Below are 26,981 nucleotides of genomic sequence, written 5' to 3'. Positions count from 1 at the left end.
CATGACGCAAACCAAGCTCCTTGACAAACAAATGAGGTGGGCAAATTTTCTTTCATAATTTAAATTTCATATTGCTGACATTGCTGGCAAGCACAATCAAGTGGTCGATGCACTTTCACAAATGGCCAAGGGTAAATGTGGTGTCTATAGCAACTCACAATGATCTATCTTTGATGATAGATGAGTATGCTACTGACCAAGACTTTAAGTAGGTAATTACATCCTTTGCATTAGGGAAGAAAAAAAGAACCATTCACCTTGAAGGATGGTTATCTTCCAAATGGCAATATGCTGTGTGTTACTCACCAATACAATAAGAAAGTCATGTATGAATCCCATGCTTCTCCTTATGCGAGACAAAGAGGGATTCTATAATCTACTCTTCGAGGAGTAGAAATATATATATGTTGGTCTACCATGAAAAAGTAAACATACAAGAGTATGTTTCAAAATGCGTGGTATACCAAAAAGTAAAATTTGATCGAGGGAAGCAACTTAGATTGTTTCAGTCGACAGGCTTAGCAAGAAAACACACTCTATGCCTGTCAAAAAGACTATTAAGGCACATCAAACGGAAACCCTCTTTAGATCTCAAATTTCAAGTAAAATGGCTTGCCAACATCCATAATGTTGGACAAAGATCCTAGAATGACAATAATTTCTAGAAGGGTCTCTTTGAGAATCTGGAAAGTAGATTAAATTTCTCTTTTGGCCTATCATCCACAAACGGATGACCAAAGTGAAATAACTAATCTAGCAATTTTTGAATATACTAAAAGCCTATGTCATGGAAGTAGATCAACATTCTCAATGAGAGAAGTATCTACCTCTTATAGAGTATGCGTACAATGACATTGTACATATTATTTCTATGGGGAAAGAACCTTTTGAGGTTAAAAAGGGAAGATCCAAAAGTCCCTTACCACTTAACGTACATGGGAAGATCTTCGTTGCTGATGAATATAGCCAATACTCACAACAATCTTTTCCAAAGATTAAAGAGGTTGTATCCATCTCAAAGCAAAGGCAAAAAGGGCTGCTGCTAATAAGCACAGAAGAGGCTTAGCCTTTAAGGAAAATGATTGGGTCTTGCTAGAGTTTCTCAAGGCTCATCTAAGACATACTACATGCAAGAATCCTACGAGCCACCAAGAGTATTATGCTAAACTAGCAAAAAGATACTATGGTCCTTTCTTTTAAAATTCTTGAGCCAATCAATGAGATGGCTTATTAGTTAAAGTTGCCCAACCATTGGCTCAGTCACAATGCTAACCATGTGAGCCTACTTAAGCCTTACAAAGGAGATCCATCAAAAGAACCAATAATGGAGGACCCGCTAGAGATTGATGATCAAGAAGAGGTGTTGCAGACCGAATCGATTCTTCGACACGAAGACAAGGTACTAAGAAATGGTAACGTTATCCAATGATATCTTGCTAAGCTTAAGAATTATCCTTGTAAAGATGCTAGAGAGATGCAAGGAACCTAGCTTAAGGATAATATGAACCTTGTCAATGCTTACAATGCTATACTAGAGTAAGCAAATGAAAATGCATTTGAAATGAACAATGTTTTTGTCTTATAAGACTCATTCTCTTTCTTTTATTGTGCACAAAATTTAAGAAGTATGCATGCTTAGGATCATGTTTATGGTGACGACGTCTCCCAAGCACCAGATAGAACTTGTCACTTTACTTTGGAAGTATGATATGGAGTAAAGAGCAGAGATGCTTGCGGCAGCTAAGTCTCTCGAGGAGCGCCAAATGGATTAGTCATCCATTTTGGAATGATGTATTAGAGGAAAAAGGGATCCTCTATCCACTAAGAAACATAGACTAATGACTAGGCTTAATCTTCTCTACCTCATAGTCGAGGATGACTATGATTTCAAGAGAGAGGTAATGTCATAAAATATAATATCTAACTTTACCAAATGATTTTCTCATATTAAACTGATCATTTAATACGGAAAGATAAAAGGGGAAGAAGAGTTAGGATATAGATATGTGCTTCTAAACCTATCTCAATAGGGGACCAAAAGGAGAAATGGTTGCATCTCAATAGGGGTCCAAAAGGAGACGGTCTACCAAAGAGAAATGTGCAATAAGTGCTTCTAGATTTACCTCAGCAAGGGACTAAGAAGAGAGATGGTTACATCTCAATAGGGATCCAAAAGGAGGTAGTCTATCAAAGAGTAACGTGCATCTAATGGAGCTTTAAAGACCTTAGGGTTAGCTTCATTAAAGGCCTCCAAAAGTTAGTATTAAAAAGTCCTTTGACCTTAAGCAAGCTAGGGCTGACTTTGAGGTGGGAATCCTACCTAAGCAAGAGATGCTTGTCAGCTTGCTAAGTGTTTGTGGGAACTTTGTCCAAAAGCTTGAGGTGCTTCTCACATGCTTAAATGACTAAGGTTCTTGAGGTGTTCAATTCAAAGATAAAATCTCAAGATGCATAAAATGTTTCCATGCTCGACTAAGTGCTTGAAGTATTTAATCCAAACCAAATGACTTAAGAAGCATAAAATACACATGTTTAAATGATCCTCCACACGTGGCCCTCATGATGTGCTTGAATCCTATTGGATAGGTTTTAAAGGGGTCCAATGATAATTTAGATGCATCAAAATAAATAATTAAGTTCTTTCTCTCAAAGAGGAAAAAGATGACACATGTCCAAATGAAATAATTAAATAATACGAGAGAGAGAGAGAGAGAGAGAGAGAGAGAGAGAGAGAGAGAGAGAGGTGGACCAAGCATGAGAGGGGGGTATACTCTCCCACACACACACACACACACACACACATATTCTCACATTGTGTGGAGTGCAAAGTGCAAGAGCTCCATCTCCTTCTCCAAGCTTGTTGAGAAGTGGAGAGCCTAGATCAACACTCTTGGCTATGGAATGCAAATCCAACCAAGAGCCATGCTTCAATGCTTAAGCTTGCCATCTTCTTCAACTTCATTACTATGCTATTATGCTATGCTAAGCAAGAAGAGTGATGATAAGTGAGGAACTATTTCTTTCTCTTATGAATGACTCTTATTCCTCTTCACTACTCTCATTCCCCGCTAGCTCTCTTCACATTTGAAGGTGTTTGAAGCCTTGAGACTGAGGCTTGGAATAGTTAATTCTTTTTGCAAAGTTTATGTTATGCTCATGATGCATGAAGCTTTCCATCTTCATAGCATCACCAAGGTCACAAGGAACACAAAGATTGTATTGTACCAAGTCTCTCTTGATGGGAGAATCTATAATACAAACGCCTTTTGGAGGGGGGACTGGCTCTAAGCAAATCCGGTCCTCAACTATTGTCATGTTCTCTAATACTCTCTCTCTTTCAAAAGTATTGTTCATGCCAAGTTAATTAAGTACTATGTTCATGTTGCTACCATCAATTTCTCAAAGTAATCTCACAAAAATGCTCACTCTAATTCTCTTAATTCCGCTATTCATAGGCCATTTCCATTACAGCTCTTGACAAACTCATCAACTTTTATAATTGTAGCTAATTTGCAAAGTATCTACTTGCCCTAGTGTAGTAACAATAGGATCTTCTTGTACACTAGGTGCAAAAATGCTCAAACATGCCCTTTAATGTCAACACCACGTCCTTAGTCCTGATCACATATGAGCATGCCCCCCCCCCCCCCCCCCCCCCCCCCCCCCCGCCCCCTTCTCTCTCTCTCTCAACACTATCAAACATCCTTGAATGTGGATAGGAGAAGGTGGCTTTGCTACAGCATCGAGTGCAACTGCTCAGTACAGTGCAAGGGCACCAAGAAAAAGAGGAGCAATTGAATTTGGCTTTACATAGCACAAAGTTGTTGTGAATAGATCTCTAAGCGTAGCTATTGTGAGTGAAGCTTCTTCAAATGCAAGAAGCTAAAAAGCCTAATTGCTGCAAGTCTTTTTGCAAACTTCGAAAGAGGGACTTTAATAGCTGGAGCACACTGTCTAGTCATCACTTGTACAATCTCTGTTACACCGAGTATGTTCATCCACCGATTGAAATCCCTTTGGACAAGGTAAAAAAAATAAAAAATTTCTATCTTTAATTAGCATAAAATAGCGAACTCAACACTATAGCCCAGGGCCTTCGGGGAGGCCAAAAAGCTCATCATCACTTTGAACTTAACCAAAAAATTTACCTTGGCCAGAGTGTTCGAGAAAAGTGTGCCCCAGCTTACATTAGTCCCACTTCACATGCTAGTTGACAGAGGGAAAGGAAAAAATTCTGCCTAGATTTTGAGAAAAGTAGTGTAGATTTAGCAAAAATTCTTGGAAAATCCTTGCAAAAATGATTTTACTCAAAGACTAAGCGCACAAACATTGCTTCTCTCTGTCTTCGGGCTCTGCGTTCAGTACTAAAGCGCCGGCGATGTTCAATGTGAAGGTCAACGAGTTGGAGGCGCCTAATGACGATGAAGAAGGCAAGGGAAAGGATGTGGCTCTTTGCAGCCCACCAGATGGTACTGATGAACTTACCACAGCGGTGGGCTTCTCATCAGGCAACCCTCGCGTGGAGACAACGCGTGGCATCATGCACCTCTTTCGCAACGTCTCCGCATGCCCGACCTCTGATGTCTCTCTCCCCGTATGTCTTTCGTTCTCTCTCTCTCGTCCTAATTTTTCTTTCATCAAATTGCTTTCTGAAGAGCATTAGTCTACAGATTGTAGTGTGCACGAACAATGACTTTTGAGGTTTCTTACATGCTTTTGAGTGCTTGCATGTGATGATTTCTATGTAGTTGTGGCTGTGCCCAGTGGAGGTTGTATTAAATGGCTAAGCAGAGGTACTTCCGTCAAATTAATCGGTGTTAACTGCGCAACTACCATGCCAAATTTGTTTTGAGCAATAGTGGGCTTTTCAACTCTAAAATACTAGGGTAGTCCCATTCTTGGCATCGAGTCTTGATTAGGAAGCTGTCTGTAGGCTGAAGGGACCATATTAAAAACCTTCAAGGAGTTGCCGGGCGCGTTTTGTGAGGAGGTTGAGATCAGTAGCGCTTCAGCAGGCGGCTATTTCGCGAACGCTGTTGCCAACGCGCCTTGAGTACAGATCGCGCTCTCAAATACCAAATTTTTTGGGGTCGAGGGGTCCACAAACAGGGACCCGTCCCATTTTGTGCTCTCTCTCTCTCTCATAGACCCGTGTGCACACTTCTTATGATGTTTTTGTCAAAGTCGACGATGCGGAAGCATAGAGAGAGAGAGAGAGAGAGAGAGAGAGAGAGAGAGAGAGAGAGAGAGAGAGAGAGAGACTTGTGAACCAATCAACCTTGGCAATGAATAATTGAATGTGTAATACAATGGAGGCAAGGGGTTGCATATATACCAACCTCAGTAAATTGCCCTACCCAGACTTTTTGACAAATAAGTAAAATAAATACCTAAAAGCCAAAATAAATAATAGGAACACATTGGGCAGTTTATTTGAGATGCCTAAATTCTAACCCCCTCTTTGCAGCTCATAGTGGACATAAATAGCGAGACCAAGTCGATGAAGAAGCTACCATGACATCCCAGTAGTGGTACCTTCCACTGGATACACCTTGGATTTGCTACCCTCAACTTTGTTTCTTAGAAGATTGCAATCTTGAGCATTGATTTCCTTTTGGAAAATGTGTAGACTATACTACGTCCAAGAATCTCCATTCGTGAACTTGGAAAACATCACATCCAAAAATAATACAGATAATGATTTGTGGAACACATCCTGGCCATGATCCGATTAACAACAATGGATTTGTAAGGTGCAGGCGAAGTGAATGTTGAACTTTGGTCAAGATGAGTGCTCTGAATTGTGCTCAAGGATTCTTTTTACTTACGGAAGGGAGAGCCTTCCGTTCCTTTAGTGAGAGAGTGCAAATGATCACAAACAAAGTGGATAAACACTGTGAATGAAGGTGCTGAGACTGAGAGATAGAGAGAGAAGAATATGACACCAGAATGTTGTCAAACCGTCCTCTGAAGGCCCCACGCTCTATGGCGAGAGCGGTCTACTATTGATTGCACAAATCTCTACAATGCTTTGGACTTGCCGACGATGTCGACGACGACGAGACGCGCTGAAATATGAAAACGCTAAGGGTTGAAATCTACAAATCTTTATCTGCTGAATTTTGACTCTATGTCGACGACGGCGGCGCTCGACGATGCACTGAAAATGCAGATGCTGAAATCTGCGTTTTCCGGGCTGAAACTGCAAACCACGCTAGATCTGACCGTGCGACGAGGATCTGCTACGGGAAGGTGAGATGTGCGAGGTTCGAGACTTGTTCTGCGGTGAGTCTATGTTGAAAACTGAAAACGCTGGTGTTCTTCTGAGTTATGTCGCGGTAGAACTGCAAAATGCTAGGGGCTGATCCGCAATTTAAAAACGCTGGCTGAAATCTGTGTCCTGCTGTGGAGAACTGCTAACGCTAGGGCTAATCTGTTGGCTTTCTTTTGCCGGGGCTGATCTGCAATGCAAACGCCAAGGCTGGTCATCAATGCAAAAACGCTAGCTCTTTGCTGATGCAAAAACGCTAGGTCTGTTGATAGGGGGTTCCTGCCGAGAAGGTGTTTGTTAAACCGAAGTTCCTGCTGCCTCTTCTGCCAGAAAGTGCTAGCGCTAAGGTTTCTTATATACATGCTTGGTAAATTTGCCCTACCTAGTTCCCAACAAAAGTCACTTAATAATAATAAGTGAAAAATGTCAAAAATAGGGAAAGTAGGTCTATGCACTGTAAAAATACTCCTGAAGGGTTGTGATGGAAATTTGATGATTATGCTGTGTGCAACCAGAGGAGGATATGCATCTACTCTAAGTGCCTGGACATGCACGGTCTGCGAACATACTCACAAAAGTGCCAGAACACTTCCTAAGCTAGGCTAACTGAACTGAACTGAACCCATGTCATGAAGTAGCTTGTCCACGTACACATAGGGTTAGATGTGCACGTGACATCCTCTCCTTTTCAAAGTAAGGTACTGATACCGAACTGTATGGCGTCGAGGGAGATCGCCAACAGCGTCTAGAATCCTGGAAAGGACTCTTCGTCGGCACACTCTGATGCGTGGGTCACGAGATACTTGAACTTCATAAAGGTTTGCAACGCTTGCTTCTATGGGCCGCGCCGAAAGCGACACAAAGTCATCTGTGGCTCTTTTAACGCTTCAACTTCGTCTATAGTCATGCGTCTACCTTCTTCAAGAATCTCCGAGGTTGAAAATTCCTGAAACGACTTCCAACACAAAAACATGAACATACCCATTCCATGTAAAGTGACTGGAAAGTTTTTCGAAAAAACTGTGCATGCAATGCAGATGAACAAAGTGACGGAGTGCTAAACCGTTCATCAAACACACGCAAACAATGAGGTCGAATCTTGACTTTCTGATCTAAATCTATCAACTGTGGCAAATCATAAGGGAAATGCCGATGCTTGATGCTCAATCCTTCTTGTGCTCTTTCGGATACCGTGTCATGCCAAGGAAGAGACATGGAATGTGAATTGCTTGGGTGTAAACATTTCATCTTTTCATGAGAAATCCGCATACATCCGTGCTCATTCATGAGTGAATCATGTTCAACGTACAATATGTCATGCCTATGAAAAGGGATCACATAAGGACGGTGACTAAAATACAGGAAAACATCACGAATGAAACACTCGAACAATGCGTGCTGACTAATCATTCGAACACATAATACTTCCTGTGGGGGTTCTTTGGAACTCGACTCGAGAGCCAAGATTGGTTCTTCGTGATCTATCGAATCTGGATGAGGTTAGCTTCACTAGATAAAGTATTAACTAATCCATCATCCTTGTGAACAATCACATCTTTTTCCTGCAAATCATCATGCTCGTGAGAAATAACATCTTGATCATGCAAATCATCATGCTTATCATTATCAAGCAATTCTTGTGTGTCGTGCTTTGGAGAAGACAAGATTGAGAGAGTCTCCTTCTCTTGAATCCTATTAATCTTCGCGTGCACATAGAAATGAGAGACGAAGAATGAACAACCTGCTCCCCACAAATGACAATGGGAGAGTCACTTTTAGCATTGAAAGTGAATGTATTAGCTACCCAATCAATGAGAGGGTTATGCTCACGAAATCATCGAATGCCTAAAAGCATATCACAACCTGAGAGAGGAGAGATTATAAATTTTTTGTAAAAGGACGCTTGTTGAACAATGAACAAAACATCAAGGCACTCTTGCGTGATGAGAGTCCATACCGGGAGCGAAGCCCGACACTTTGAAAGGAGATGTCTTGCTAACCTCCAAGCGGGCTCTTTCGACAAGAGAGTCACTAATCACATCATGCATACTACCTAGGTCATACAATATGACAAAACGCTGACCATTCACATGACCATAACACTTAATGAGAGACTCATCGATGGGAGGATCATGAGAAACTTGGGTCACACTCGTGTTCTCATTTATTGCATTGATAGAGGAAGTGGGTTCTGTGGGTTCTTTAGAGTCATTAGATTCAAGCTTAGGACATGTTCTTTTTATGTGACCCTTGATGTGATAATGAAAACAACGACCTTCCTTAGAATAAGTGCTTTGCTCTTTCGACGTGATGTATCCTCCTAAAATTCCTTGTTCTACCTTTTCATTTGGAGTGAGCTTAGGTTTAACAATTGTGTTAGCCTTACCCTTAGGTTCATTTTGAGAGTTCTTTTCTGAGAGACTATTGGAAGATTGGTTAGAAGAGTTACCGTTCTTACCGTTCTGAGGGTTCTGAGAAGTCTGAGAGGTACTTGTTGAAGTCTTGCTTTCCTTAGGCTTTCCCTTGTTGTGCTTCATCTCGTGTGCGAGAGCAATCACTACCGCCTTGTTGAGATCGATTGGGTCGAGGACTTCAACATCAAACCTGATATAGTCGTCCAACCTGAAAATGAAAGCCTCCAATTGCTGGCACGTTGTACACGTATATGTATACATAGCATAAACCGCACACAATTGTGCTGAAACTACTTTTTGGAGAAAAGTCCACACAGTCACAATGCGTACAAAACCGCATTCGGACGTGTAACAATCCGAAAGTCACATTCCAAAGCGTCACTTGCACACACAAATGCAAGGTAAATTCTCTCAAATAGCACGTGTGACATGCATAGCGAGAGACGCAAACCGCATAATGCTCTACAATGTAGGAATTTAAACTGCCTCTATACGTTGAGATTGTTGTAGGTTGCTGTATAAAATCCAGAGCTTAGAATTTTAGAATTTTGATATGACCAGTACGTCCAAAACCCTAGGATAGACTCCTGGATCATATCTATCCCACTCCGTATGAAGAGATATGCGAAAACCATTGTTTCGAGCGACAAAAATAGTAAAAACGAGTTGCAACACTTCTTGCTCCTTCTTCTTCTTTGCAAAAATCAGCAATGGCTTGCTGCACAAGCTCTATACAAGCTGAATACACATGCCTGAGCTCATATCCGCAATCTGGGCTTCTCTTGCATTGCAATCTGCGTGCACACAATGCTGATGTAGAAGCTTCCGTGTACATGAGCAAAACCGCTTGCAAACTTGTAATGCGTAGACAAGCTTAACCTCAGCTCTGATACCAATTGAAAGAGTGCGTGGTGCGCAGAATGCGTGTGCGCACGTTGCGGCGCAGGAGAGGGAAAAGGAGAGAAGCATGCTGTGTGGGTGGAGCAGACCTCCAAGATGTGGGGAGCTTCTTATTCTTTGGTATATGAAGATTAAGGTTAGTGTGGTCAGTGGACGGACGGACTTTGGACCTCCGGCCCTGAGCAAAGGCACAACTCTTTTATGTTGCTAAATGGACTATTTTCTTATTTTTCAGAGTAATTTCTTTTTATTGAAATTAGGATATTTAAATGTGTGCACTTGAATCGTAAGGTTAGGAATTGTAGATCTACTATTAAAAGCCATCAGGAACGGACCACCCTGATGTGTCATATGATGGGTGACATTAAGCATCGCGAAGTCGCAAGCACATTAATAAAGACGGTTTCTGAGAAACTTTTCCTAAAAAGCGGAATATTTTGAAGTATTTTCTAGGAAAAGCAGATGCTTTCCCGCGAGGAATCTGTGTTTGCATTGCATTTGTGCTTGAGAACTGCATCTGGGTACGCTTGGGAAATGTCGTGTGGCATCAATTTTCAGTTTATTGAGTTCTTTTGATTTTTCAAACAGATTCACACTTATTCAAATAATTGACACATAAAAAATAAAGCAAGGACCAGCCAGCGTTTCAAAATCTGCCAAAAAAAACCATGGTTATATTGTCTTGTGGGTGACTACCATGCAGTCTAGCATGATCCAGTAGCTTAGGATTGAGCTTGGCACCTTTGTGAGCCTCTAGCTGGACATGCATTCCCCAGGCCGGTCACACTTGCACACCCTCTCTTGCGCAGGACAACATTTCATCATGCAGACATTTTACTGCGTGAACCATCTCTTATAGGTCATTTATTAATAAGTGACTTTTCATTTACCCTTGTTGGAATGTAGGTAGGGAAAATGGCTAAAGGAACTGTAAAAGAAACCCATTGGGCACTCAATAGAGGTAGAAGAAGCAGGGATACAACGAGGAAGGCACCCGACCGGCAGCACCTCAGGAGCGTTTTCTCAGATTGAGCCCAGCGTTTTCAGCAATAGAAGACGAGCATTTTCAGCCCATAAAACCAGCGTTTTCAGATCAGCCTTGAACCTCGCCGTACCGCACTCTTTCCGGTTGGCGGTTGCAGAACCTCGTCGCATCGGCCATTAGCACCTAGATCAACCTAGGGTTTTTGGTTTCAGCCCAAAGCAGCCAGTGCTTTGCAGATTCAGCCCAGATCAGCTAGCGTTTTTGCATTTCAGCTTTGCATGCATTGGCAGTTGCAGATCCTCGCCACAGATTGCATATCCATAGCAGAACTACCTAGCGTTTTCAGATTTCAGCCTTGACATCGTCATCGTCGTTAACACCATCATCATTGTCGACATCGTCATCGTCATCGTCGACATCATCCTACAGCTATTGTTGCCGGATAGCCACCGGAAATTCCTGCTAGGGCCCAAGGCCTATAAAAACACCACACGCCTTCTCTTGTTCTTAGAATTGCTAGCACTAGCAAGAGGAGGCCCTTCCGCCAGACGATTGCAAGTGATCGCGAGACCTTAGAGTGTAGAGTTCGTTTTCCTGTACTTGGAGCGACAGGTATCAAGTGCGAATTCGCATTTTGAGTTGTTGTTTTGTGTTTTTGTTTTTGGAGGTATTCCATCATGGAGAAGGAGCAAAGAGGCCTCGGCCTATAATAGACAGAAACAGAATTGAGAGCTTGTCTCTCGGGAATTTCCCGCACGGGAAGGAATTGACCATCGAGTCTGATGAACTAGAACGGAGGGGTCACTCTGGTTCTTGTGCTTGTAAAAGATTCACCCTGATAAAGATTCTCTTGGGGGGGGGGGACCGACCATCTTTTGGTCCCAAATACTGTGTCGATCTTTTCCCTCATCTCATTTGAGTTGAAAGATTATTTATTTTCAGCTTGTTGATTATTCGTGTGCGCTCCCGTTTGTGACAGTGGTATCAGAGTATCACAAGACTGGCACCACGTGCCAATAGAAAAGAACAGATTGAACAAACTTTTAGCACTTCAATAACAACTGAACTGAAAGAGAGAGAGACGACACGGAGTGGCGGAATTCCACCCCAGAGAGTATTGGCCCCAAACCTTGGCGCCCATTTCGGTATTGCATCAACATAGTACAAGCCGGTACTCCAGACTCTGCACCTTCTCTAGGAAGCATGCTAGAGAATGAGTTCATATTGCATCAACATAGTACAATCCGGTACTCCAGATTCTGCACCTTCTCTAGGAAGCATGCCAGAGAATGAGTTCTACCTCATAATTAAAGGCCCTTGGCCTAAAAAGCAATTACAGTGAAAAGCCTTCAAAACTCAAAAGCTCCTAATCCAAAAAGCAATGCCAAAAGCTGTCAGCTTTTCGTAAATTGCGTTGGTGTCCGTACAACAGGCCACGTGTCAGCGTGCCACGTCAGCAAATCAGGGTTAGGGTTAGGGTTAGGGTTTTTGATTTTAGGGTTAGGGTTTCAACAGAATTAGGGTTTCGACACGTCAGCAGTTTGTTACATCTCCCCTTCTTGAAAGAGAGCAATTGTCCGTGATTACAACATATCTGCAAAACAACTCAAGTTAGCTCAAAAATTTCCGAGGGTCATTCCGAGGGACATTATGAGGGACAATCAGTTTGCTCTTTTTATTAAGGAGTTAGTTTCTCCTTTCTGCTCTTTTGATCAAGGAGTTAGCTTCTCCTTTCGACTGTTTTGATCAAGGAGTTAGCTTCTCCTTTCGTCCAGATTGGAACTCTTGATATTTCGGCGTAGTAAAATTAGCCACCACACCCAGACCGTACTGATTTTCCACGGGTGTCTTGATGCACTAAAATTACATACCCAGGCAATCTCATCCAATTAGGAATATTCAGTGGTTGGCACATCACAATGCAACAGAGATGCTTACATATGCATGTTACAAGACATAGAAACATAAAGCCGCCGATGAACACTCCTCCCGCATAACCCAACAAGGTCCGGGCCGGGAGATATTCAACGACTCCCTCATCACTCCTCCCGCATAACCTAAAAAGGTTCGGGCAGGGAGATATAGAGGCCTTTTACAACCAAGTGCCCCCCAGACCGTAGCTTGCATCGTTTGGAGGTGCTGAGAGTAACCACTGTTCATACTTCTTAATACTCCTCCCGCATAACCATCCGGGTCCGGGCCGAGAGTCACAACAACAATTATTTTACAAGCATACAACCAAACGCTCCCTAGGCATCGGCCTGCGTCGTTTGGAGGTTTTCAAACATACAACAAAACGCTCCCCAGGCATCAGTCTGCGTCGTTCCGAGGTTCAAACAATATCAAAATAGTATTTCTCACTTCTCCACCCGGGTGTAAAATCACCAATCATTGAAACCAGTATCAAACCAGAGTCAACCAATTCAAATCGGCACCAAAATAGGTTTAAAACAAATACCATCCATTTCAAACAAATTCCAAACAGGATCACCAAACAAGATCAAACAGAACTAAAACTTAAAAAGCAATCTCGACATCAGTCGACTGACTTTCCATCTTGAAACCTGCACAAAAAATTAGGGTTAGGTTCCTTCGATGAGGTCGTAGCCGAGCACAGCATGGTCCGTCAGCTCTTGGACAAACAGTGTTGCTTTGGCGGCGATGGTAGTCCCAAGATAGCAATCGCACTAAACCTCCAAGGTCATCTGCTTGTGAAGAGACATCTACTGAGAGATGTCGAGAAATTTCAAGATATAATCTGCTAGGGTTTCCATGGCAAGCATTTCAGGATACCCCGCTCTGCCAGAAGTTGCACTCCGAAGGAAGATGTCAGAAACCATATAACTTTGGGCTTTTTTTTTCTTGAAAGCTTGCCAAGTACTTGGAGTGTGCGGCTTGGTAGCTATAGACATCAACATCTGCATGGCACTGCTTTTGAGAAAAACAGTGACTCGAAACAAATATCCGATCCTTCTTTGCAAGTGATCTTAATGGCTTAAGCCCTGTAAGACATGAGCGGTGAAGATGGGAGCGCGCCCGATGCGTGATGAAGTAAGGGTGGGAGTGGCTCTGTCTGCTCTTTTGTAGGACCGATATGCTTTCAGAAAAGCACACGCCTGATGCTCTGATACCACTGTCACAAGATGGGCACCACGTGCCAATAGAAAAGAACAGACTGAACAAACTTTTAGCACTTCAATAACAACTGAAATGAAAGAGAGAGAGACGACACGGAGTGGCGGAATTCCACCCCAGAGAGTATTGGCCCCAAACCTTGGCGTCCCTTTCGGTATTTCTTTATATTGCATCAACATAGTACAAGCCGGTACTCCAAACTATGCACCTTCTCCAGAAAGCATGGCAAAGAATGAGCCCTAACCTCATAATTAAAGGCCCTTGGCCTAAAAAGCAATGTCACATCCAACCCGATGTGTCCGTGGACAAGCTACAACATGATCAGGGTTCAGTCAGTCCAGTCAGTCTAGATTAGAAGTGATCTGGCACTTTTGTGAGTCTATTCGTAGACCGTGCATGCCCAATCACTTAGTGTAGATGCATATCCTCTGGTTGCACACGGCATGATCATAAGCATTCCCATCAGATTCCATCAGGGGAATTTTTCAGTGCATTTAGCCTATTTTACCTATTTTTGGTATTTTTCACTTATTAATTTAAGTGACTTTCCAACAAAAGTAGGTAGGGCAATTTGGGTAAGAAAACATATAAGCAAACCAAAGCTAGCACTATTTGACAGAAGAGGCAACAGGAGCCAAGCTGAGCAGGCAACTTCTCAACAGGACCTTGGCGGTTTCCCCCACCAAGCAAGAAGACCATCGCCAGAAAACCCCTTCCACTAGCGTTTTTGGAACTGCACCAGCCTGGCGTTTTGTATCAGCACCATCGTCCACAAGAGCAGATAGTGTTTTTGCATCAGATCTTCCCGCAGTAGAAACCAACTAGCGTTTTTGCCAACAGCTTCCGTAGCGTTTTTGGATTTCAGCATATGCAGAGATTTCAGCATCAGATAAAGACCAACAAGATTCAGCCTAAAGCGTAAACATTCATTCCGCTGCACCTAACATTGGTATCAGAGCTTTGGCAGTGTTCTATATCACTCAAAGGAAAGAACCACAAGAATCACAAGAAATTTTTTTGCTTGTTACGGTCGCACGAACCCAAGTTCGCTTGGGTGTGTCGATTCCTAATCGTGTTTGAAGAGTGACAGGAATCCCAGGAAAGAAGGGCTTGTCCAGCCTCCCCTTGTGTCTCTTTTCACTCATTGAGAGCGGAACGTGCACTTAGCGGCCGGCCAATCGACGTGAGGTGGGAAAAAGCAACCTTGGTGTGAGTGCAAGGCCGCCAAGGGGTGTGCCCACGGAAAGGAGTAGAACTCGGGTGAAGAGAAGATCCTTCTCAAACGCGGTTTGCAAGCGAAAGAAAACCTCAAGACCCTCAAGAACCCAAGAACCCAAGACCCAAGTGCATGGTCATCACCCGAAGTGGAATGGATACTTCGCATACAGGTGGTGAGCATGAGAGAGGCGACGAAGAGTTCTCCCCACCAAGAGATTTTTCCGACCCTCCCCCTTCGCCATCTACGCCACGAGTTGTACCAACTTCTATGGAGGAGATGGTCAAGTCGATGTTTGACATGATGGCACAACAAGAGACGAATCGAGTTGCGTTGGCACAACTAGCAAGAAAAGCAGAACAACAGGAAGCTAAGGACCGCGAGCGCGACGAAAGAAACGAAAGAATTGCCGCACAATAGGCAGCTAAGGACCGCGAGCGCGACGAAAGAAACGAAAGACTTGTCGCACAACAAGAAGCAAATCGCCTTGCTTTATAACGCGAGCGTGAGGAACGAAACGAAAGAAAAACAGAAAGAAAGACCGAGCGTGAAGCTCAAAGAGTGGCCTTGGAGATCGAGTATGAGGCTCAAAGAGAACTACATACTCGAGAATTGATTCGACAAGTACTTGCCTCGAAGTCCGAACTAGCCAAAGATCGTGGGAGTTCCTCAAGTGGCGCAAGCCACGATGCGGATTCCAACCATCCAGTCACAGAGAAGTTGACTTTCAGTAAGTATGATGGTAAGATGGATGCTACGGTTATTCATTCTTGGTTGCATCAATTTAATGCTTATTTTGCGACAACTAAGAAGACAAGGAATGGCAAGGTTTTGACGACAGCTATGTACTTTGCCGGTGATGCCATCAATTGGTACCACGCATGGCAAGAGGCACAGTTAGCCGCGCACCTAGAGGAAGTCGACGAACTCACGCCCCTTTCCTTCAATTGGGTTGATTTCCAAGACAAGCTCAAGGCGCAGTTTATGCCACCTCAGTACCTTGCACGATTGAAGGACGATTGGCGCGCTCTCAAGCAAAATAGTATGCTGGTTATGTCTTTTTCTAATCGTGTTTTGCAGCTAGGTACCCAATTACACAAGTCGGATGATGAACGCAAAGAGGCATTCCTTTATGGATTGGACGAGTATATCAAGTACGATGTCGAGGTGCTCGATCCAATCGATCTCAACAAGGCGGTAGCGATTGCTCTCGCACAGGAGATGAAGCACAACAAGGGAAAGCCTAAGGAGAACAAGACTTCCACAAGTACCTCGCAAACTTCTCAGAACCCTCAGAGCGGTACGAACGGTAAGAATGGTAACTCTTCTAACCAATCTTCCAACAGTCTCTCAGAAAAGAATTCTTCCAATGAATCTAAGGGTAAGGCTAACACAAATGCTAAACCTAAGCTCACTCCAGATGAAAAGGTAGCACAAGGAATTGTAGGAGGATACATCACGTCGGAAGAGCAAAGCACTTGTTCTAAGCAAGGTCGTTCTTTTTATTGTCACATTAAGGGTCACATAAAAAGAACATGTCCTAAGCTTGAATCGAATGAATCTAAAGAATCCACAGAACCCACTTCCTCTGTCAATGCAATTAATGATAACACGAGTGTGCCCCAAGTTTCTCATGACCCTCCCATTGATGATTCTCTCATTAAATGTTATGGTCATATGACGGGGGAGCGTTTTGTCATATTGTTTGACCTATGTAGTATGCATGATGTGATCAGTCCCTCTCTTGTTGAGAGAGCCCGCCTAGGAGTTAGTTAGAGATCTCCTATCGAGGTCTCTGGCTTTGTTCCCGGTATGGATGCTCTCATCACGGAGGAGTGCCTTGATGTGTTGTTTGCAATTCAACAAGCTGCCTTCACTAGAAGATTTGTTGTCTCTCCTCTCTCAAGATGTGATATGATTTTGGGCATTCGATGGTTTCGTGATGCTAACCCTCTCATTGATTGGGAGGCTAACACTTTCACTCTCAATGCCAAAAGTGATTCTCCCATTGTCATTCATGGAGAGGACATTGTTCATTCTCCCTCTCTCATTGCTAATATGCAGGACAAGATTGAAAGGATTCAGGAGAAGGAGACTCTCTCAGTCTCTTTTTCCCCAAAGCATGACACATAGGATTTGCATGATTATGAGAAGCATGATGATTTGAATGACAATGACAAGCATGATGAATTGATTGACAATGATAAGCATGATGATTTGGATGATAATGATGAGCATGATGATTTGCATGATCAAGATGTGATTTCTCACAAGCATGATGAGTTGCATGAAGATGATGTGATTGTTCACAAGGATGATGCGTTAGTGGATGCTTTTTCTAGCGAAGCTAATTTCGTTGTAGATTCGATCAATCACGAAGAACCGATCTTGGCTTTTGAGTCGAGGTCCAAAGAACCCCCACAAGACGATTCGATCATTCAGGAAGAACCGATCTTAGCTCTCGAGCCTAGGTCTAAAGAACCCTCACAGGAAGTATTATGTGTTCACATGATTGATATGCACGCATTGTTCGAGTGTTTCATTCGTGATCGTTTCTTGTATTTTAGTCAGCGTCTTTATGTGATCCCTTTTCCTAGGCATGACATATTGTACGTTGAGCACGTTTCACTCATGAATGAGCACGAATGTATGCGGATTGTTCATGAAAAGCTGAAAAGTATGTATGTAAGGAAGTCACATTCCATGTCTCTTCCTTGGCATGACACAGTTGTAGAAAGAGCACATGAAAGTATGAGCAGCATGCATGAGCATTTCCGTTGTGAATTGCCACAGTTGATTGTTCTAGATCATAAGAGAAAGATTCGATCTCATTGTTTGCATGCGTTTGATGAACGGTGTGTCACTCCGTCTCTATGTTCATCTACATTGCATACACAGTCTTTAGAGAAGACAAGATTTTTTCCATTCACTTTACATGGAATGGGTATGTTCATGGTTTTGTGTTGGAAACGGTTTCCGGAATTTTCAGCCATAGAGATTCTTGAAGAAGAAAGAAGCATGACTAAAGACGAAGTTGAAGCATCGAAGGAGCCACAAAAGACTGTCGCTTTCGGCATGGCCCAAAGAAGCAAGGGTTGCAGATCTTTATGAAGTTCAAGTACCGCACGACCCACACATCAGAGTGGGCTGACGAAGAGTCCCTTCCAAGATTCCGGATGCTATTGGCGATTTCCCTTGACGCCATACAGTTCGGTACCAGTACCTCACTTTGAAAAAGATGGGATGTCACATGACACATCCAACCCTATGTGTCCGTGGACAAGCTACAGCATGATCAGGGTTCAGTCAGTCTAGTCAGTCTAGATTAGAAGTGATCTGGCACTTTTGTGAGTCTATTCGTAGACCGTGCATGCCCAGTCACTTAGTGTGGATACATATCCTCTGGTTGCACACAACAGGATCATAAGCATTCTCATCAGAATCCATCAGATTCCATGAGGGAAAATTTTCAGTGCATTTAGCCTATTTTACCTATTTTTGGCATTTTTCAATTATTAATTTAAGTGACTTTCCAACAAAAGTAGGTAGGGTAATTTGGGTAAGAAAATATATAAGCAAACCAAAGCTAACACTATTTGGCAGAAGAGGCAACAGGAGCCAAGCTCAGCAGACAACTTTTCAACAGGACCTTGGCGGTTTCCCCCACCAAGCAAGAAGACCATCGCCAGAAAACCCCTTCCACTAGCGTTTTTGGAACTGCACCAGCTTGGCGTTTTGCATCAGCACCATCGCCCACAAGTCCCAGCAGATAGCGTTTTTGCATCAGATCTCCTCGCAGCAGAAACCAACTGACCTAGCGTTTTTGCCAACAGCTTCCGTAGCGTTTTTGGATTTCAACATATGCAGAGATTTCAGCAGCAGATAAAGACCAACAAGATTCAGCCTAAAGCGCAAACATTCATTCCGCTGCACCTAACAAGCAATTACAGTGAAAAGCCTTCAAAACTCAAAAGCTCCTGGTCCAAAAAGCAATGCTAAAAGCTGCCAGCTTTTCGTAAATCGCGTTGCTGTCCCTACAGCAGGCCATGTGTCAGCCCGCCACGTCAGCAAACCAGGGTTAGGGTTAGGGTTAGGGTTTCGACAGAATTAGGGTTTCGACACGTCAGCAGTTTTGTTACACAGAGCTCAGATTCCTCTTTTTGCAAAGGAGGACGATTCTCGGAAGGAACGGGAAGAACCATGACGAGCCACAGAAGAACTGCTGATGACGAACTTCAGCAAGTACCAGTCCAACTCACGGAATTGCAGCAACTTATCTCGCTGCAAACTGTTCAAAAGGTTGTGGATGGAATCAAGAAGCCGCAAGGAACAGATGTCGATGGGCATAAGGAAAATCCTATCGATAGTAGCAACCCGTAGGAGGATAATGAAAAAAGAGATGCCGAAGCGCACAAGAGATCTCCTGATCAGGACAAATGGCCTTCCAAGAGCAAGGGCCGGAAAAAGAACTTTCTCTGCTTAACGAAAGCAAGGATGTCTCTATCTCTTCTCCATCATACTCGCCTGACTATACTACTACATCTACTTCTCATACAATATTCTCCAAAGAAGAAAACTCCTACTACTTGCCTACATAATACTAAAGAAAAACCCAAGTTCAAGAAGGATAACCGTAGGCGTCACCGCAAGATGCGGGTTTTCAGATTCTGACAAGGATGTGAAGTTTGACAACTACACAGGACGGAAAGATGTCTCGAAGGCACTATCTTTCATCAGGCAATTAGAAGTTGCTTTTGCCAACCGGAACTTCACCGAAAAACCCAAGTTGCGTCATGTTGGGATGCATCTCAAGGAGACCCCAACAAGCAACTGGTGGTTAGCCAAGATTTTGGAAGGTACACAAGCCAGAACATGGGCTCAATTCAAAGCTGAATTTTATGAACAATTTCTTCCGCCAGAAGGATATTCGGAAGGAATGGGACTAGCTCGCCCAGAAGGAACATGAGAAAGTCACGGCTTATGTTGACAAGTTTTGGTCGGTTCTTCTGAAAGTTACGCCTTTCATGAAGATTTTCGACGAGGAAAGGATGCGAAAGTTCGAAGCACGAAGCAAGCCTTTAACCACTGCTTCAGAAGAGCATGAAGGTGTACCCACATGACACCCTTCAACGGATGATGGAGTCGGCAATCATTGCCGAGGATCTACATTTTACTGGTACCCCTAGACAGATAGAACATAGCAAGAACCGTGCAAGGCAAAGAACGGTTTGTGATGACCATGGCGACCAAGGCAAAAAGCGTCTCCCAGAGGGCTGAATTACCCTCAGAAGCCAGAGAATACCGACAAACGGCTCGAGTATCTCACATCGAATCAAGTACAGACCTTCAAAGAGCAAGGAAGATGCTTCTACTGTGGTGAGAAAGGACACATGAAGACCGACTGCCCGGTTTGGCAGCAACGGTAGGAACAAGCATTTTGAAGAAGGAACCCGCTCCACCAAGCTTGAATTCTTTTCCTGACGTGCAAGGGAATTTAGTTAGGAAATTAAACGTTTTCAATTTCTTTTTTTTATATAAAGATTGTTTCACAGATACTCGGCCAGATAAGCTTCCTCCGGAACGTCCAGAAGATCATCGCATTGATCTTGTACCGATAGCTCTCCCCCAAACCACCCCCTTACAGGGTTAGTCTTGCTCAGCAAGAGGAAATTTTGAAGCAAGTCAACGAGCTTCTGGAAAAAGGTTTAGTACGACCAAGTACTTCGCCTTACTGCTCTCTAGTTCTACTGGTGCATAAGAAAGACGACACGTTTCGAATGTGCATAGACTATCGATCTCTAAACAAGATCACTATCAAGAATCGCTTTCCGATTCCTTGGATTGATGATATTCTTGATAATTTGCAGGGTGCAAGGATCATTAGTCGCATTGACTTAAAGAGCGGGTATCATCAGATACGCATAGCTCCTGAGGATGTCCATATTGCACAACCTTTGGACTTTTTGAATTTTTGGTAATGCCTTTCGGCTTGACCAATGCTCCTGCCACATTCAACCGAATGATGGACCGAATTTTCAGCCCACACTGAGCTTTTACAGGAGTATTCTTTGATAACATACTTGTCTTTTCGAAGACCGAGGAGGAACATTGGAAGCACTTGGACATAGTGTTTCGGGAATTGCGAAAACATGAGTTGCATGTGAATGCAAAGAAGAGTGAATTCTTTCTCACTGAGATACACTATCTCGGCCATATAGTCTCACACAACCAAGTGAGTATGGATCCTGCAAAGATCCAGGTCGTACAAGATTGGCCAACTCCCACTACGGTACACGATGTACGTAGTTTTTTGGGATTGTGTTCCTATTATCAAAGGTTTATCCGAGGCTTTGCTCAAGTAGCAGGACCACTCCATGACCTAACAAGAAAGAAGATCCCTTTCAAACGGGGATCGAGACAACAAGGTGCTTTTAATAGGCTAAAGTATCTATTAAGCCATGGACCTATTTTGATGGTGCCAGACTTAAGGAAACCATTTGAGGTTCATTGCAATGCTTCAGGCGATTGCATTCGGTGCAATGCTTAACCAAGAAGCCCATGCAGTGGCTTATGAAAGTAGATGACTTAAGGATGCAGAATTGCATGCCTCGATCTACGAGAAGGAACTTATGGCTGTGATTCATGCCTTGTCTACCTAGAAGCATTACCTAAATCGATCATCAGAGTTTGCGGTATTTCCTTATGCAACGAAAACTATCTGAGAAGCAAATGAGATGGGCTAACTTTTGTCCATGTTTCACTTCCAGATCCTTCATACGGCTGGGAGTAAGAAGTGGCTGCAGATGCATTGTCTAGATGGCCTATGGTGAATGCAGTTACTTCTGTATATCACTAGGTTTGTATCCAAATGACCCTGACTTCTCCTCCATTTGGAGCAAGTTACAGAACGGAGGGAATGAATATCCCTATTCCATTTGGGATGGTTACCTCATCACCACCAAGCAATTTGCGTGGCAGTGCCATTGAGGAAGAAAATCATGGAAGAAGCACATGCTTTGCCTTATGTGGGTCATTGCGGAATTCTTCCTGCGACTTCAGCATTGGAAAGGTATTTCTTTTTGCCAAGCCTTAACGCAGACATTGATCAATATGTCATGGAATGGTTTGTTTGCCAAAAGTTAAAGTACGATCGGCATAATATGCCTGGGTTACTCCAACCTTTGCCTGTGCCTGATCAACCTTGGGAGAGTATTTCCATGAATTTTATTATGGATCTGTAAGGTGCAGTGGAATGAATGTTGAACTTTGCTCAAGATGAGTGCTCCGAACTGTGCTCAAGGTTCCTTTTGTTCTTATGGAAGGGAGAGCCTTCCGTTCTTAATGAGAGTGCAATGATCACAAACAAGTGAATGGACACTTTTGTATGAGAGTGAGAGATAGAGAGAGGAGAGAATACGACACCAGAGACGTTAAACCCTCCTTCGAAGGCCCCACTCGTCGGCGAGAGGGGTCTACTATTGATTGCACAAACTGGTACAAAGTGGATGCATGTGAGTGATGCAAGTCTAGGCTAGATCGATGACGACGACGAGGATGGCGAGACCGATCCAAGGCTGAAAATTGATGCTTTTGTATTGCTGTCCAAAAACGCTACTAGCTGAAATCTGATGCAAACTGCTGCTGTCCCAAAAACGCTACTGGCTGAAAATGTCTGGAACCAAAAACGCTGATGGGGGTTGGTCTTTGCGGGCTGAAATCTGCTGGTCTTTAGGTGGTCAAAGGCTAAAATCGGTTGGTGCTTTATCTGCTGAAAACGCCATGCAAATGGGGCGACAAAAGCCTGCTGAAAACGCCAAAGGCTGAGATCCATGGCGATAGGTGCTTGTAGGAAAAACGCTAATGCTTGGGACTGTATGGCGATGGTGACTTGCTGAAAACGCCAGCCAATGGGAGGCTATGGGGATGCTGATGAAAAACGCTAGGGGCTTTGAGGTTTCTGCTTGGAGGGAAAACGCCACCAAGGGGGTTCTTGTTGAGAAGTTGCCTGTTGAGCTTGTGCTCCTGCTGCCTCTTCTGCCACTTAGTGCTAGCCTAGGTTTGCACATACTCACTCAATTTACCCTACTTACTTTCCAACAAAAGTCACTTAAAAATAATAAGTGAAAAATGTCAAAAATAGGAAAATAGGCTAAATGCACTGGAAAATTCCCCTGAAGGATTCTAATGGGAATGCTTATGATCATGCTGTGTGCAACCAGAGGATATGCATCTACACTAAGTGTCTGGGCATGCACGGTCTGCGAACAGACTCACAAAAGTGCCAGAACACTTCTAAATCTAGACTGACTGGACTGACTAAACCCTTGTCATGCTGTAGCTTGTCCACGGACACATAGGGTTGGATGTGTCACGTGACATCCCCTCCTTTTTAAAGTGTGGTATTGGTACTGAACTGTATGGCGTCGAGGGAGATCGCCAATAGTATCCGGAATCCTAGAAGGGACTCTTCGCCTGTCCACTCGGATGTGTGGGTCGTGCGGTACTTGAACTTCATAAAGGTCTACAACGCTTGCTTCTTTGGGCCGCGCCGAAAGCGACACGAAGTCTTCTGTGGCTCCTTCGATGTTTCAACTTCGTTGAGAGTCATGCTTCTTTCTTCTTCAAGAATCGCCATGGCTGAAAATTCTTGAAACCATTTCCAACACAAAACCATGAACATACCTATTCCATGTAAAGTGAGTGGAAAAAATCCTGTCGTCCTAATAGATTGTGCATGCAATGTAGATGAACAAAGAGACGGAGTGCCAAACCGTTCACCACACACACACGCAACAATGAGATCGAATCTTTCTCTTCTGATCTAAAGCAATCTAGTGTGGCAATTCACAACGGAAATGCCCATTCTTGGTGCTCATACTTGTATGTGCTCTTTCTACAACTGTGTCGTGCCAAGGAAGAGACATAGATTGTGACTTCCTTAAATGCACACTTTTCAGCTTTTCATGAATAATCCGCATATATTCGTGCTCATTCATGAGTGAAACGTGCTCAACGTACAATATGTCATGCCTAGGAAAAGGGATCACATAAAGACGCTAACGAAAATACAGGAAACGATCACGAATGAAACACTCGTATAATGCGTGCGTACTAATCATGCGAACAAATAATACTTCCTGTGAGGGTTCTTTACACCTAGGCTCGAGAGCCAAGATCGGTTCTTCCTGAGGGGGCTCTTTGGACCTAGGCTCGAGAGCCAAGATCGGCTCTTCATGACTGATCGAATCTGCAAGGAGGTTAGCTTTACTAGAGAAAGTATCAACTAACATATCATCTTTGTGACCAATCATGTCTTCTTCATGCAACTCATCATGCTTGTGAGAAATCACATCTTGATGATGCAAATCATCACGCTTGTCCTTGTCATCCAAATCATCATGCTCATCATTATCATTCAAATCATCATACGTATCATCATGCAATCCTGTGTGTCGTGCTTTGGAGAAGAAGAGACTGAGAGAGTCTCTTTCTCCTGAATCCGTTCAATCTTCGTCTGCACATTAGCAATTAGAGAGGGAGAATGAACAACTTGCTCTCCACGAATGACAATGGGAGAGTCACTTTTGGCATTGAAAGTGAACGTATTTTCCGCCCCATCAATGAGAGGGTTATGCTCACGAAACCATCGAATGCCCAAAATCATCTCACATCCTGAGAGAGGAGAGACAAAAAATTTTCTACGGAAAGCAGCTTGTTGAACTGTAAACAACACATCAAGGCACTCTTTCGTGATGAGGGAGTCCATATCGGGAGCGAAGCTAGAGACCTTGAGAGGAGATTTCTGACTAACCTCTAGGCGGGCTCTCTCAACAAGAGAGGGACTGATCACATCATGCATACTACCTGGGTCAAACAATATGACAAAACGCTGTCCCGTCATATGACCATAACATTTAATGAGAGACTCATCACAATGGGAGGGTCAGGAGAAACTTGGGGCACACTCGTGTTCATTGATTGCATTGACAGAGGAAGTGGGTTCTGTGGATTCTTTAGATTCATTAGAGTCAAGCTTAGGACATGTTCTTTTTATGTGACCCTTAATGTGACAATGAAAACAATGACCTTCCTTAGAATAAGTGCTTTGCTCTTCCGACATGATGTATCCTCCTAAAATTCCTTGTGCTACCTTTTCATATGGAGTGAGCATAGGGTTTAGCACTTGTGTTAGCCTTACCCTTAGGTTCATTGGAAGAATTCTTTTCTGAGAGACTATTGGAGGATTGGTTAGAAGAGTTACCGTTCTTACCATTCTTACCGTTCTTACCGTTTTGAGGGTTCTGAGAAGTCTGAGGGGTACGTGTCGAAGTCTTGTTCTCCTTAGGCTTTCCCTTGTTGTGCTTCATCTCCTGTGCGAGAGCAATCGCTACCACCTTGTTGAGATCGATTGGATCGAGCACCTCGACATCGTACTTGATATACTCGTCCAATCCGTAAAGGAATGCCTCTTTGCGCTCATCATCCGACTTGCGTAATTGGGTACCTAGCTGCAAAATCTGATTAGAGAAAGACATAAACGGCATACCATTTTGCTTGAGAGCGCGCCAATCGTCCTTCAATCGTGCGAGGTACTGAGGTGGCATAAACCGTGCCTTGAGCTTGTCTTGGAAATCAGCCCAATTGAAGGAAAGGGGCGTGAATTCGTCGGCTTCCTCTAACTGCGCGGCTAACTGTGCCTCTTGCCATGCATGGTACCAATTGATGGCATCACCGGCAAGGTACATAGTTGCCGTCAAAACCTTGCTATTTCCTGTCTTGTTAGTTGTCGCAAAATAAGCATTAAATTGATGCAACCAAGAATGAATAACCGGAGCATCCATCTTACCATCATACTTATTCAAAGTCAACTTCTCTGTGACTCTGTTATTGGAGTCCGAATCTCGGCTTGCGCCACTTGATGAACTACCAACATCTTTGGCTGGTTCAGACTTCGAGGCAAGAACTTGTCGAACCAATTCTTGAGTGCGTAGGTCTCTTTGAACCTCACGATCGGCCTCCAAGGCCACTCGTCTGGCTTCGGCTTCCTCCTTTCTTTGTGCTTTTCTTTCTTTTCGTTCATTGCGCTCGCGTTCCAAGGTAATGCGAGTCGCTTCTTGTTGAATTGATTTTCTTTCTTTTCGTTCATCGCGCTTGTGTTCCCTGTCCATGCGAGTCGCTTCTTGTCGTGCCATCATGTCTAACATCGACTTGACCATCGCCTCCATAGGATTTGGTACAACTCGTGGCGTAGATGTAGAAGGGGGAGGGTCGGAAAAACCTCCTGGTGGGAAAGATTCTTTATTGTCTCTCTCATGCTCATCACCTGTATGCGAAGTATCCATTCCGCTTCGGGAGATGACCATGCACTATGATCTTTGGTTCTTAAGTTCACGAGGAACTTGGGTTCTTGAGGGTCTTGGGTTCTTGGGTTCTTGAGGGTCTTGAGGTTCTTGAGGGTCTTCTTTTGCTTGCAATTTGTGTTCGAGAAGGATCTTCTCTTCACCCGAGTTCTGCTCTTTTCCGTGGGCGCACCCCTTAGCGGCCTTGCGCTCACACCAAGTTGCTTTTTCCCACCTCACGTCGATTGGCAGGCCGCTAAGTGCACGGTCCGCTCTCAATGAGTGAAAAGAGGCACAAGGGGAGGCTGGACAAGCCCTTCTTTCCTGGGATTCCTGTCACTCTTCAAAAACATGATTAGGAATCGACATGCCCAAGCGAACTTGGGTTCGTGTGACCTCAACAAGCAAAAATATTCTTGTGATTCTTGTGGTTCTTTCCTTGAGTGATACAGAACACTGCCAAAGCTCTGATACCAATGTAAGGTGCATCGGAATGAATGTTGAACTTTGCTCAAGATGAGTGCTCCGAACTGTGCTCAAGGTTTCTTTTGTTCTTATGGAAGGCCTTCCGTTCTTAATGAGAGAGTGCAATGATCACAAACAAGTGAATGGACACTGTGCGTGAAAGTGTATGAGACTTAGAGATAGAGAGAGAAAAGAATACGACACTAGAGACGTTGTAAAACCCTCCTCCGAAGGCCCCACTCTCGTCGGCGAGAGT

The 26,981-nt window shown here is 43.6% G+C and overlaps 1 protein-coding gene across 1 annotated transcript in view; it reads left to right on the top strand.

Annotated features, from left to right (window-relative positions):
• Positions 1-4,311: 4,311 nt before the first annotated feature.
• LOC147458950 (BRAP2 RING ZnF UBP domain-containing protein 2-like) overlaps positions 4,312-26,981 on the top strand; it is a 31,244-nt gene continuing 8,574 nt past the window's right edge. Inside the window, exon 1 of the mRNA XM_086510363.1 lies at positions 4,312-4,594. Coding sequence (XP_086366489.1) covers positions 4,379-4,594 — 216 coding nt within the window. The 5' untranslated portion in view covers positions 4,312-4,378. The remainder of the gene's footprint in view (positions 4,595-26,981) is intronic.

The sequence above is a fragment of the Adiantum capillus-veneris genome, chromosome 4 (assembly GCF_014529385.1).
Source record: "Adiantum capillus-veneris isolate H3 chromosome 4, ASM1452938v2, whole genome shotgun sequence".
Taxonomy (NCBI): domain Eukaryota; kingdom Viridiplantae; phylum Streptophyta; class Polypodiopsida; order Polypodiales; family Pteridaceae; genus Adiantum; species Adiantum capillus-veneris.
This window is presented reverse-complemented; position numbering and strand designations above follow the sequence as displayed.